Source organism: Camellia sinensis, chromosome 2, assembly GCF_055761805.1.
Source record: "Camellia sinensis isolate YWXY chromosome 2, ASM5576180v1, whole genome shotgun sequence".
In the NCBI taxonomy this organism is placed as follows: domain Eukaryota; kingdom Viridiplantae; phylum Streptophyta; class Magnoliopsida; order Ericales; family Theaceae; genus Camellia; species Camellia sinensis.
The window spans coordinates 166,138,160-166,153,138 of NC_138962.1; the positions used below are offsets into that span (position 1 = coordinate 166,138,160).

General features: G+C 34.7%; 1 protein-coding gene across 1 annotated transcript; it reads left to right on the forward strand.

Moving 5' to 3' along the window:
• Window positions 1–11,285: 11,285 nt before the first annotated feature.
• LOC114270558 (G-type lectin S-receptor-like serine/threonine-protein kinase LECRK3) lies at window positions 11,286–14,058 on the forward strand. Its single transcript, XM_082916052.1, has one exon. It carries the CDS (start codon window positions 11,450–11,452, stop codon window positions 13,844–13,846), a length of 2,397 nt encoding a protein of 798 aa, XP_082772178.1. The 5' UTR covers window positions 11,286–11,449; the 3' UTR covers window positions 13,847–14,058.
• The last annotated feature ends 921 nt before the right edge of the window (window positions 14,059–14,979 follow it).

Sequence of the window (14,979 nt, forward strand, 5' to 3'; positions counted from 1 at the left end):
TGTGCAAAAATGACACTTTTTGTCAAGTTATAATGTCACTTTTTTGAAAAGTTGAGATATTTTTCTCAACATACAATCTCACTTGAAAAAAATTGAGATTTTTTCTGAACACATTTTCTCACTATTCAATCTAGCCACCATTTCATATTCAACTCAAACTATTTTTTTGGGCAGGAAATTTTATTACCAAAATAAAGGTAAGTACAATAAGCTCAATGCACAGACTTGTAATTTTATCACAACCAAACAAATAATTTGAAGCATAAGGCAATATATACATACAAATATAGTAAAATATTCTAAAGAAAACCTAAAAAATGTGGAACATCAAATAAACTTGAAGTGGTTCCTCCAAAATTTGGAAGCCCTTTCTATGGGAAGAATCATCATCAAGGTCATCGATGAGAAATTCATCGTTATCACTTCCACAAGGTTGAGCCATGTTAACAACGCCATTTTGAAAGACAACAAAATAAAAGAGAAAAAAGACAACTGAAAATGAAACAATATGCAGGACTAAGGCAAGAGAGGCGTAGAGGGTCAGAAATTAAACCCCCAAATTAAGTATGGATCTAAGTACTGAGGTCGCCCTTCTGAGGCGACTAGGAATGAAAAAGGAGCATAGGCTAGAGCCCAAGGGAAGGCAACTTGGAATTAAAAAGGAGCATGGGCTAAAGCCCAAGGGAAATGGGCTAATAGTGGGCCGAAGTAGGTCTGACCAGCTTAGGGTCCAAATGGACTCCACGAAGGAAAATGCCTAATTCAAGTTGTTGAGGCAACACTTGTAGCGGTCAAGTTGCTGAGGCAACACTTGCAGCGGCCAAATTGCAAAGGCACTTTGCTTCAGCACTGCCATTCACAATATTGTCGGTTCCGCCGCCCTATGAAGTTACTGAGGGAAAGAGAAAGCCGAAGCAACTAAGTTACGACATGGTAGATTAGGACATGTGAATTTTGATACTTTACGTAGATTAATTGGTTTGGGTTATATACCAAAGTTTGAAATTGATCATAATCACAAATGTGAGATTTGTGTAGAAGTGAAACTAGCTAAGGCTCCATTTAAATCGGTTGAAAGAAAAATGGAACCTCTAGAATAATTCATACAGATGTATGTGATCTTAAGTTTATTCAAACTAGAGGAGGCAAAAAGTATTTCATAACATTTATCGATAATTGCACAAGATATAGCTATGTATACTTACTTAGAAGTAAATATGAAGCCTTATAAATGTTTAAACTCTACAAAATTGAAGTTGTAAATCAACTTGGTAAAACCATTAAAATGGTTATAAGTGATAGGGGTGGTGAATATGATGCACCTTTAAATGAATTTTGTGTATAACATGGCATTATTCACCAAACTACAGCATCCTATTCTCCACAGTAAAATGGAATTGCTGAAAGGAAGAATAGAACTCTTAAAGAAATGATGAATGCCATGTTATTAAGTTCAGGATTACCACAGAACTTGTGGGGGGAAGCAATATTGTCTGTTAATTATGTTCTTAACAGAATACCCCATAAGAAAACCAACAACACTTCTTATGAATTGTGGAAAGGTCGACCACCTTCCTATAAATACCTAAAAGTGTGGGGGTGTTTGGCAAAAGTTGAAGTTCTTGTTCCGAAAAAGACTAAGATAGGACCATAAACAGTGGATTGTGTGTTTATTGGTTATGCTCAGAATAGTAGTGCATATCGGTTTCTGAGTTATAAATCAGAAATACCTGATATAAATGTGAACACTATTATAGAGTCAAGGAATGCTATGTTTTTTGAACATGTCTTTTCTTACAAGAAAGGACAGGAATCAAATTCACATAAAAGAACTTATGATTGTACACAAAGTCAAGTGACTAATGACAATCAAACACAAAATGGTCTCAACCAGCAGGATTTAACTGATGATGAACCAAGACAAAGTAAGAGAGCAAGAACATCAAGATCCTTTGGTCCAGATTTTCTGACATACTTGTTAGAAAATAAACATCAAAGCTTTAAGGAAGCAATGACAGGTCTTGAAGCACCTTTGTAGAAATAGGCTGTTAATAATGAAATTGAATCCATTATGTAAAATCATACTTGGGAATTGGTGGATCTTTCACTCGGTTCTAAACTTCTTCGATATAAATAGACATTTAAGAGAAAAATGAAAGCAGATGATTTAATAGACAAGTATAAAATAAGACTTGTAGTAAAATGTTACAGACAAAAGGAAGGTTTGGACTATTTTGACACATATTCTCCTGTGACAAAAATAACATCCATTCGCATGCTTATTGCTATAGCAGCATTGTATAATTTAGAAATACATCAAATGGATGTTAAGATAGCTTTCTTAAACAGTGATCTAAATAAAGAGATTTATATGGAGCAACCCGGAGGGGTTGCAGTGCCAGGGCAAGAAAAGAAAGTTTGTCGGCTTGTAAAATCTCTTTATGGATTAAAACAAGCTCCTAAGCAATAGCATGAAAAATTTGATCACGCTATACTTACTAGCGGGTTTAAGATAAACGAATGTGACAAGTGCGTCTACGTTAAAAACACTGACAAAGGTTATGTCATTGTTTGTCTTTATGTGGATGACATACTTATCATTGGAAGCAATCAAAATATGATCAAATCAACTAAGCAAACGATGAACAAAAGATTTGATATGAAAGATATAGGGATTGCAGATGTTATATTAGGATGAAAATTACTAAAACATCTGATGGGTATGCATTATCTCAATCTCATTATATTGAGAAAATTCTTGGTAAATATATCAATGATGATATGAATGTAGCAAGAGCACCTGTAGACATCAGTCTTTATTTATCGAAAAATAAAGGTGATGCGATGTCTCAGCTAAAATACTCCCAAGTCATTGGAAGCCTAATGTACCTAATGAATTGTACTCGTCCTGATATAGCTTATGCTGCTAGTAAATTGAGTAGGTACACTAGTAACCCTAGAGAATACCATTGGAAAGCAATCATTTGAGTTCTTAGATATCTAAGATTTACCCGTGATCATGGTTTGAATTTTATGCGATATCCTGCAGTACTAGAAGGTTATTGTGATGAAAATTAGATATCAGATACTAAAGATTCAAAATCCACTAGTGGATATGTTTTTACTTTGGGAGGCACTGCTATTTCTTGGAAATCCACGAAACAAACATGCATCGCACGATCCACAATAGAATTTGAGTTCATTGCTTTAGACAAAGTAGGAGAAGAAGTAGAATGGTTTCGCCACTTCTTGGAAGACATTCCAATGTGGCCTAAACCTGTGCCAGTTATTTGCATTCATTGTGATAGTCAATCTGTAATAGGCAGGGCACAAAATCATATGTATAATGGTAAGTCACGATATATTCGTCGTTGACATAATACCATAAGGCAATTGTTCTTAAATGAAATAATCTCAATAGATTATATAAAATCTAAAGAGAATATTGCAGATCTGTTAACAAAAGGTTTGACAAAAGAGCAAGTGTATAGTTCATCAAAGGGGATAAGATTAAAGCCTATTACATCAGAGTCATCATAATAGTAACCCTACTTATATGACTGGAGATTCGAAAAACTAAGTTCAAAGGGACAACTAAGTTATGTATGGCTCGCCAGAAATCACCAAGGAATTAAAAATTCCCTACCCATTCCTATGGTGAGAGTGACATTTGCAACATGTGTTGTATGTAGGAGTTTAAGGATAAGCTTCGTTTTTAATGATTACTTATATCTTGATTTAGGTATAAAAATCAAGACGAGTATAAGAGATACTCACAATAAGAATCACCTATATCAGTGTTGAACTAGGGCCGGTTCTATGAGAATAAAGAGGCTAAATTCTCTAGAAGCACTTATAAATAACTAGGAGTGTTCAAGGCCAAAATGAACACAACCGTTAGAACCACGATGTGTCAGAAGATATTTTGTGTGAAATTTATTGTCTTGACTTACACAAATGGCTGAATAATTTATGGCATCGCGTCCATTGGTTAGCTAATAAGTCTGATAGGTTATCACTAGGGAAGGCTCAAGGCCGAAAGCTACCTATCCTGATGCAAGATATTTTCGATTTATACTCTTTCGACAAATTCTGCATATTGTTGCATTTCCGTTGTCATCAAATTCCATTTATGTGGGGGATTATTAGAAATGGTTTTGGAAGTTTTGGAAAAATCAGATTTTTTCTCAACTTTGGTCTATTTTTTAGGTGGGACCCATGCACCAAAATTGGCGGGTCTAAGTGGTAACACGTTCTATGTTGCGTTGTGATTCACGTAGTATATTTGGTTGCTCAAAATCATTATTGGGTGAATGAGAAATTGAAGCCAAAATGAGCTCCATGGAAATGAAATTTTTGATGGAAATTCCTTAAGATTTGGTTTAAGACTTGTCCCACATTGGTTTGGTGGCCAAACTTATGTGAGTGTATAAGGGATGAGTTTGTAACTTGGGAAGAGGCCCAATGGGCATCCTAAGGGTTGGTTTGGGATGTTCTAAAAAAGTACACTTTTTGATTTATTGACTTATATGGGTTGTGTTTGGGTTAGGTTTGATGTGATGTGTTAGAGAGGTGATGTGACTTAAATAAGATAGTGACTTTTTGACTTTTTGTATTATTTAGTAGATGCCAAACTTGGCTTAAGTTTGTAGAAAGGAGACGTTATAGGCAAATTGGGTTAGATCCATTGGACTCATAAATAAACACACGCGCGCGCGCCGCCGTCTGGTCGGTCGGACGAGTTGGCTGGGCCTGGGCTTGGGTGCGGATGCATGGTGTGAGGTTGGGTTGGGCTTGTCTGGCCCAATACTTATCTTTTTGGGCTAAAAACATTTGAATTTAATTTTATTTTTTGGTAAAATAAAATCTGTCCAGAATTCGAAATTAATTCTGAAAATCTATCCATTTTAATTTCAATTTTTGAATTCAAATTTGTTTACACCTCTTTAGAATTTCTATACAGTTTCATATTTGTCCAATAGATCCGAATCTGTTCAAACCCAAAATAGGTTTTTATTTGTTTGAAAATCAAACCAGATCTGTCCGAACATGTACCATACCTGTTGAATTCAAATTGAAGAACAGGTACAATACCTGTTGAATTCAACCTGAAAGGCCACAATTCCATCTATAAATAGGCAGTCTTTCATTTAGTTTTTTCACTCAAATTTTCGTCCCAAATTCTGCTTGTTCTCTCTGCATTTTGCGACATCATTTTCCTTGTGAGAAAGAGTGTAAACACTTAGTGTGTTCGTTGTGTGAATAGTGTGTAGTGCTGCTACTATTTGCTGTTGATCATTTTATCCTAGGAGATAGACGTCAATAATCTGAAAGTACCGTGGAGAGGACGAATTTGTCTTAAGGACGCAATGTTAAACACCAAACTTGATCAAAACTTTGTTCGAGAAATTAATAAAGTAAGTTGTTAATTTATTTTCTATTTTATTATTTATTTATATCAGATTTTGATTTTGTTTTTGTAACAAAATAAAAATCTATTTTTTAATTTATTTATTTTTATTTACTAGCCATGTCAAACACTTTGGGAGGGACCAATGTGAGTTGTGGAAACGTACGGAACTAGCATGAGACTCCCGGTTTGAAAACTAAGTCCAAAATTGTATTTTTTTCACACTTAAGCTTGAAAATAGACATTCGGGGGCCAAAATCGTGTAACAGCCACAGGACGGCCCGGGGAACACCTCAAACACGTTAGGAGGAACCAATGTAAGTTGTGGAAACTAACGGAACTTGCACTGGACTCCCGATTTGAAAACTAATTCGAAAAATGCATGTTAAATTCTATAATTTATGGATAAGATAATAATTGTCTAACTTGTATTTTTTTCTTTTCATTTTTTTGCAGATTCGAGATTTGATATGGACATGTTTGGTAATTTGGAGGGCAGATGATAGCTCATTTTGTGTTTTTGTTCGTATTACCTTACATGTATTTTGGTTGCGTTGTAAATTTTATATTTTTGTTGGTATTACAGGGCATGTGTGGTAATCCGCCCTTGATATTTTATTTTTGTTGATATAAGTAGACATGTTTTTTGTTGGATATTAGGAGATGTGTTTGGTAATCCGCATGCGGTTGATATTATATTTTTGTGGATATTAGTAGACGTTTTTGTGGATATTAGGAGACATGTTTATAATCCGCATGCAGTTCATATTGTATTTTTGTGGATAGTGCTGAAATTTGATTGTGATGTTTATGAAAATGAACAGATTTTTGTATTGATTTGTAATAGATATTTTATTGAACATGTTATTGAAATGCGCAAGGAATTGTTACTGAAAAGAAAAAATTTCGGAAGAAAATAGTACCCAAATTTTCAAATTTTTTAATTTTTATTAGTGACGAAATAAAAAATGTCGCTATTAGTTTTCAAAAAACATGACGAATAATTTTGTCACTAATGATATAGTACGAAACAAATAATTTCGTCACATTTGCTGAATATTTCGTCGCTAAATTGAAATATTTGGTGACAAAATATTTTTTGTCATTGAAAAATTTTATTTTTTGCTCATTTTAGTGACGAATTTTTTTGTCACCTTAATCCATATCATTGGTGAGGAAAACTTTCGTCACTAAAATATATTTGGTGACGAAATATTTCGTCGCCAAAAACAATTAAAATAAAATATTATTTAGTTTTGGCGACGAAATTGATGTTTTAGAGGATGAAAAATTCAACATTTGGAGACGAAACATTTCGTTGCAAAAAATGAAAAATAGGCGATGAAACTGTTTTTCGTCACCAGATACTTTCAGCAACGACGTATAGGCCACGAACGTGGTGACAAATTTTTTTCGTCGCAGATCACTTTAGTGACGAAAATTTGATGTTTAGAGACAAAATCAGTCTGTCACCAAAGGCTTTTTTTGTTGTAGTGTGGTTTGATTTTTGTAATCAAACAATCTCTCTCATTTTCTTTATTTCTTTTGTATTCTGTTTGTTGTTAAGTACACACACAAAATTTATTTTTAAATATAGTGAAGATTGTCCAACAACAATTGAACAAGAACAATCAAGCAATTGTGCAATTGATTCAAATGCCTCAAAACAATGAGGACTTCTCTGGATCAATTGACAGTTACAAAGTAAACAAAGGATAATTTCAAAATGAAACTATCAAAGTTTACGAAGTTACCAGCCACAAACTACTAAAGAAACTACTCCTAAGTTGTAGAACTACTCCTAAGATAAAACTAATTTGTTGTTGTGTTGTTGATGATGTCCTTCTGCTTGCATCTTCATTGCCTATTTATAGACTTCAAACCGATGGCATCCTCTTTGTAATTGCTAGAAATATTGCTACCATCTGTTCTCTCTTCTCTTCCCATCTATTATATGTCCCTTTTCAAAATCCCCACCCAAGTGGCAAACCTAATTGATAAATATCAGAGATCCTTTTTATGGGGGGATAGTGATGCCAAAAGGAAATTACATCTTCTCAACTGGGAGGCATGCTCTGTTAGCAAATTCTTTGGAGGTTTGGGCTTCAGAAAGACTAAGGAAGGCAATGATACTCTCCTATGCAAATGGTGGTGGAGATTCGCCACCGAAAAAAGTTCCTTGTGGAGGAAAGTTCTCTGTGCCAAAAACAATGTGAATGAAGATTGTTGGTTACCTAATGGCTCAAGCTTCAGACTTTCATCTGCAGTGTGGAAAAGTATCTCATCTTTGGAAAGGTATGGATCTAGAGCAATTGCTTTATTTTTGGAAAACATTCAGTTCAAGCTAGGGGATGGTAAAAGAATTAAATTTTGGTTGGATGCTTGGGTCTCGTGTACTCCTTTGTCCAACCTATATCCCAGACTTTTCTCTCTAGCTACAAACCAAGATTCTTTCGTCCACCAGTATTTGTATCAGGCTGCGGGTAATCAAACTCATTGGAATATCACATATAGGAGAACCCTGAGAGCTTGGGAAGATGAGTTGCATCTTGAGCTGATTAGTAAATTGCCTCAACCTCTCAGCATTAATAACAATTGTGTGGATCACCTGTTATGGACTCCTCTCTCATCAGGCTCCTTTACAGTTAAATCTCTTTATGGAATTTTTGAAAATTCTCTTCGTTTAACCCCTTTCCCGATTATGAAGATGTGGAAATCAGCAGCCCCTCCCAAAATTAAAGCTTTTGGTTGGCTTGTTTGGTGGAATCGAATCGCCTCTTCGGATCTCCTTGCTCGCAGGCTCATTATCCCCGCTATCAATCACTGCGCTTTTTACGGTATTGATAACGAATCTGCCCTGCATTTGCTCCTGCATTGTAAGTTCGCTTGGAAGGTTTGGGCTGAAATTATTTGTTGGTGGGGCTCCCAATGGGTTTCCCCTAGTTCCTTACAAGACTTACTTTTATGGTGGTATGGTCAAAAATACAAACACCTGGGTAAACTCATCTGGGAAGTAATTCCATTGGCTGTGGTTTGGAGTTTATGGATTGCAAGAAACAACCTGGTTTTTAACTCTATAGCTCCTGTTTGGGGGAATATTGTGGATAGTATCAAGATCAAAGTGGCCACATGGGTGAAGTTTTCTACTCATTTGCCTTCCTACACAATCCATGATTTCATGTACCGCTTGGTTGGATTGAAGGGCCACAAATTGTAGTTTCCTGCAGGATATAGTCCTCTGTTCTTTTATTTTTCATTCCCAGTTTTGGTTGAGTTCTCATCAACCTTTGTATCGGCCTTGGCTTGCATATGATTGGGCTCAATTATAGGTGCCAACCTAGTTGGGATGTATTTTTGAGCTATGATGCATTTCAGTCAAGTCCCTCTTTTCTATCCTTTTATCAATAAAATTATTCTTTGCTGATCAAAAAAAAAAAAAAAGTTGCCACTTCTTCAGTTATGCCATATATTCTTGGAATCATTGCATCTTGCGAAAGCATTATAAGGAACAATAATAATAAATCTAAATACAAATATAGTAATGAAATATCCCCATAATCACTTAACAAGATAATTTGTGGTCTGAATTGATAAATAAAAGTCGACAAGCCACAATTAATTAAACTAGATTTGGCCATAATTGATAGGCCACAATCAATTAGACTAGATTTGGCCATAGTCGACAAAAAATAATTTATGGTTTATTGCCTTTTCTCTCTAAAGCAAGACTGAATTTCACAAGCATTGCTACGTGTCCCTCATAAATTGTTGACCCATATCGACAGGCCATCTTGCCATTTACAAACACTAAATGCCTCCTAAAAATTGTCCCATTATTCTTTCAACTGCTTATAATAATCCACTGATTGCCTTCACCACATTGCATATACATTGGCCCAAGAAGTAAAACATCTACAAAGCTTCTTTGCCACATGTCATAAGCAGTTTTTCATTCCCTATTGACCGAGGAGTTACAAAAATGGGTGCAAACACCTCTAAAAGCTGTGGTGGAGGGACTAGAAGCTAAAATAAAAGCTCGATCCTGTTGAATTAATTTTGACAAATACTAATTGTCAGTGATTATGGGAGATGGAGTTTTGTCAACTTTATTCACACACATTGGAAATATAAATAAAATATATATTTTTTATTTTTTCAAAATAGTGAGGTTGTATTTAGATTATGAATTCAGATAAAAAATTTAGAAAAAAGAAAGAAAGAAAAGATATGTAAAAGTATCTATATTTCATTCATATTTACTTATCATTTTTTTTCCTTTTAAATTTCTACCTAAATTTATAATTTAAACACAATTTATAATTTATAATTTTAGATGTGATGAGTATAGTTTAATATATAGGACTCACTGTTTTAAATCAAACCCGTGTGGACAAATTCATTTTCAGTGTGTGAATGCTGGAAGCGGGTCAAGCAAGCACCAGTGAAAGTTCAAACTTGGAAAGTGCCGTCTCTGCTCAAATACCGCGTTATAAAGGCAAACAACAACAAATGCAATGTACCAAGAGGCATCAGAAACTCAGCAAAGGGCACAAAACTACCAAATCCATTTCTACAAGCCTAACAAAAAGAATCGCTCTGTTTGATTTTTATTTTCAAAATTTACTTTTTAGAAAATTTTACTTTTTTATTTTTTATATTTTTTTTATTTTCACTGATTTTTTTTATAAATATTTTAAGAATTTTTTTTAATTTTTAAACACACCTAACATAAATATACTTAAAAAGTATAATATTTAGAAAAAAAATCTTTAAAAAATTCAATAAATAAAAAAATACAAAAAAAAAAAATGAAACTTTATTACATTTTTTTGGAATTTTTCTGTATTTATTAACTTTTTAAAATATTTTTTCAATAATATTTTCCTATTTAGATACATTTAAATATGGTGCATCTAAAAAAGTAAACAAATTGCTTAAAATTTTAAAAATATTTACTAAAAATAAAAAACATGAAAAACAAAAAACTCAATTTTTCAAAAATTAAAACTAAACACACTGAATAGGTTAGCTTTTTTTTTTTTTTTGCTCAACAACATAAATGTTATCTACTTAAAATTTTTATTTAAAAAATATTTAAAATTTAAATATATGGTATAAATTTAAATTTGAAAAAAAAAATTGTGAGATTTTGTTAAAAGAAAAAAACTTGCTGCTAAGAAACAGGCAATGGAAATCTTGAAATAATCATTAAGATCCCACTTAGCCTCCATGTGTTTTGGCTGAAATTTTTTTTTCAAAATATAATTTTCATAAAAAATGTTTTCTTATGCTTTGCTGCATTCTTAAAATTAATGTACTAATGGTTGCATTAATGGTGGTAGTAGTGGCAGCGGCATAGTAGAGGTGATGGCAGTTGAGGCAGCGGCAATGGCAGTGGTCGTGGTTGTGGGTGTGGTGGTGGAGATGATGATAGTGGTAGTAATGTACTGGCATTCAAAAAATATTTGTCGCCTTTTAAAAGTGAAAAATATATTTCATCCAAATATGCTTATTTTCCGTTGATCAAGAAAAATATTTTTCGTTAACTACTGAAAACGTTTTCCATTGATTTTTATTTTCCGTTATACTAAACTCCAGAAAATGCGAAAAGAATTTTTTAGAAATTATCTTTTGCCCAAACAAATAGAATGTTAAAAGAGATTTTCTTTCAAAAAGACAAATAGATAAATAGGGTTGCTACATATTACCGGATGAATTTCAAATCATTTTTCCCAAACGGCGAAATTCATTGTTTTGGAAAATATTATTCTTCAAAAATAAATTTCAAATGAAAGATGAATTTCTTAATACTTTCCTTTTGGTTGTAAGTCATGAAAATGGATGGAAAATGTCGTAGCCATGAAAATGATAGAATAGATCGAAGGGAAATTTCTATGAGAATTGCTCAAAGTAGTCATGAAAATGGATGGAAAATGTCCACAGCGAAAAGTCCATACAAAGAAAAAGAAAATTAAAAAGAAAGAAAGATGGAAGAGTATTATTATAAGTTCTCACATGTAGGCTAAGACAACACCAGCAATGGCTTCTTCAGCTCTTTTACGACTTTACTCTCTTTTACTTCTTTTTCCTCTCTTTCCAGTTGTTTTTGCCATCAACAAATCTAACTGTAATGTTGAATTGGGCAAAACTTTGTCAGCAGGAAATGACATTAATTGGCCTTCACAATCTGGTGATTTTGCCTTTGGATTTCAACGAGTCGAAAAATCTAATGATGGAAATATGTTGTTCCTGCTAGCCATATGGTTCGATAAAATACCAAATAAAACTATAGTTTGGTCAGCTAATGATGGTGTTCCAGCAAGGGAAGGATCAATAGTTAAACTGACCAAAGATGGGGGGGTTCAACTCTTTGACCCCGAAGACAACGTCATATGGAACGCTACAACCAACGTTGCAGGATCGAAATCCAATTGTGCTGCTATGCTTGATACGGGGAACTTTGTAGTTCTAAACGAAGATTCTTTTCCGATATGGGAGAGTTTCCAAGACCCACGTGACACAATCTTGCCAGGACAAATATTGGCCAACGAAGGGAAGCTTTGGTCTCGCTTGTCAGAGACAAATTACACTAATGGACGATTCTTGCTTCATATGCAGGGCGATGGCAATCTTGTGATGTACACTGTATCAATGCCAACCGGAGACAAGAACGGGGCTTATTGGGCTAGTGGAACTTTGCAAGCTAATTCCAAAGCTCAATTGATCTTTGCTGAGAGTGGTGAATACATTTATGTGGAAGAAGGGACTCGAAATGTATACAACTTTACAATAGACAAGACGGGTTTAAAACAAAATTCCTATCACATGGCAAGGATCGACAATGACGGAGTCTTCAGACTATATAATCACCCAAAATCGACCGGAGCCCAAAGTGATTGCAGCTTGTCTTGGTCAGCTGTACAACACATTCCCGATGATGTTTGCTTAATCACAGGGAGTCTCGGCAGTGGCGCGTGTGGATACAATAGCTATTGTGTTGACATTGATAGCAAGCCCACATGTTTATGCCCAGATGGGTATTCACCCGTGGATCCATTTTACATCCAAAGAGGCTGCAAACCGATTTTTCCCGTACCTAGTTGCCAAGAAGATGGATGGGAGACAAAGCCAGAGATGATAGATTTTAAGGAATTAAATGATATAGACTGGCCATTAGCAGATTATGAACTACAGACTGCAGGAAACAAAGAGAGTTGCATCGAATATTGCCGCAACGATTGCTTCTGTGCTGCTGCGATTTATGGTGGGAATAGTTGTTGGAGGAAAAAGTTTCCTCTTTCCAATGGAAGAAAAACCATTAGTTTAAATAAAACAGCTCTGATAAAAGTACCTAAGGGATATCCAGGTAAGAAAGATAATTCCACCTTGATCCTCGTTGGATCAATAATCCTTGGCAGCTCTTTATTTTTCAATTTCCTTCTGCTGTTAGGCATTTCAGTTTGTGCTTTCATCTCATATCGGAAGAGATTGCTAAACATGCAGTCAAGGTCAAACACTTCTGCAATGAATGTGACAAGCTATGGATACAAAGAGCTTGAAGAAGCAACCGGTGGCTTTAAACAGAAACTGGGACACGGTGCTTTTGGAACAGTTTATAAAGGGGTCTTACCATCAGATCATCGGAGGTTTGTCGCGGTCAAGAAGTTGGACAAAGTGGTACAAGAAGGAGAGAGAGAATTCAAAACAGAAGTAAGTGTGATCGGCCAGACTCACCACAAGAATTTAGTCCGATTGCTTGGTTATTGTGATGAAGGGGAGCACCGGCTTTTGGTATATGAATACATGAGCAACGGCTCCTTAGCAAGCCTTCTGTTCGGGATCTCTAGGCCCGATTGGAACCAAAGAGTACAAATTGCATTTGGAATTGCAAGAGGGCTAATGTACTTACACGAAGAGTGCAGCACCCAAATCATCCATTGTGATATAAAGCCTCAAAACATACTGTTGGATGAGTACTTCACGCCCAGGATATCAGACTTCGGATTGGCAAAGCTTTTGTTGGCTGAGCAAACTCGAACTGCACGCACAGGCATAAGAGGGACAATCGGGTACTTTGCTCCTGAATGGTTTAGGAAAGCTTCCATCACGGTTAAGGTAGATGTTTATAGTTTTGGGATGATGTTGCTCGAGATCATTTGTTGCAAGTCAAGTGTTGCATTCGGCATGGGTCAAGAGTTAGCACTAGTAGATTTTGCCTATGATTGCTACTGCAAAAGAAAGCTAGACAAGTTGGTCGAAAATGATGAGGATGCAAGGAGTGACATGAAGAGAGTAGAGAGACTAGTGATGGTTGCAATTTGGTGCACTCAAGAGGATCCTTCAATCAGGCCTTCAATGAGAAAGATCACACAAATGTTGGAGGGAGTGCTTGAAGTTTCAGTTCCTCCACGACCTTCAATATTTAGTACATCTTGATTCTTAAATAGTCCAAGTTCATTTGCCTTCACATAAGCACATTTCAAGTTACTTATTTCTTTGTCATTTAAAGTTGTAAGTAGGAATAGTCTAAAGGTTCCTATAAGTTGTTGAGATTTTCTATTATAAATAAACTCAATTTGGCTTCCAAAAAAGAAAAGAATATGTAGATTTGATTTCAACATTCTGTCTTCTTCTTCTTTTTTCCTCTTTCGCCTCTCTGTTACATGTTTTATCTCCAATACCTTATTCTTAACAAACTCTCACTATAAAGAATGTGGTGCAACAAAAATTGTTGACAGCATAATTAAATGAGTCACAAAACATAATTGCTAGCCCTGTTGGTTGGGAGTTTAAATAAGTACTAAGACCCCATTTGGGGATTTTGATGTTTTGTTAAAATGCCAAAAAATTATTATAAGTTGTTATATTATTATCTCTCATTTTCTGCACATCTTTTTTTTTTTAAAAAAAAGTTAATTAAAATAATCAGTTATCAAACGGGACCTAACAATTAGTAATATATATCATCACTCTAGTGAGATATTTCTTGTTGCATCCCTCAAGTCTTTAGACAATATCTCGAGAGTGTTTGTGCATTTTCATATATTTGGAGAAAGTGCTTGAATTTACCACTATGGAGTGGTGAGAGTTTGTAAGTGTCTAGGGCTGTATAAAAACCCGAATCACCAGCCAAAATCGATCTATCCTTTTCTAAAAAGCAACAAATGGTCGGTTTCGTAGAACCAAACGGTCAGTTGTGGGTAACATATGTAAAAAAAGAATAATGTTATATTCATCAATTGGTATACCAATTAGTGTATTAACAGATGATATGACATAATTTTAGAGTTTTGGGTATTTGTAATTTATATAATGTGTAATGCCCCACTATTTATTCCACGGATAACATTACCAAAAACTCTTATTATACAATTTTAGAGATAACAAACGGAAGTTCTAATATATATCAATACGGTTAAATAAAAGAAGATTCTTTCATTCGTATACGTAATGAATGCAGCATGTGACATAATTAAATAAATTGCTCGCAGGCTTACATCATTACATAAAAGAAAAAGGGTTCAACCCTTTTACAACAACGGCATTCTGCCAGAAGATATAAGGCCCCG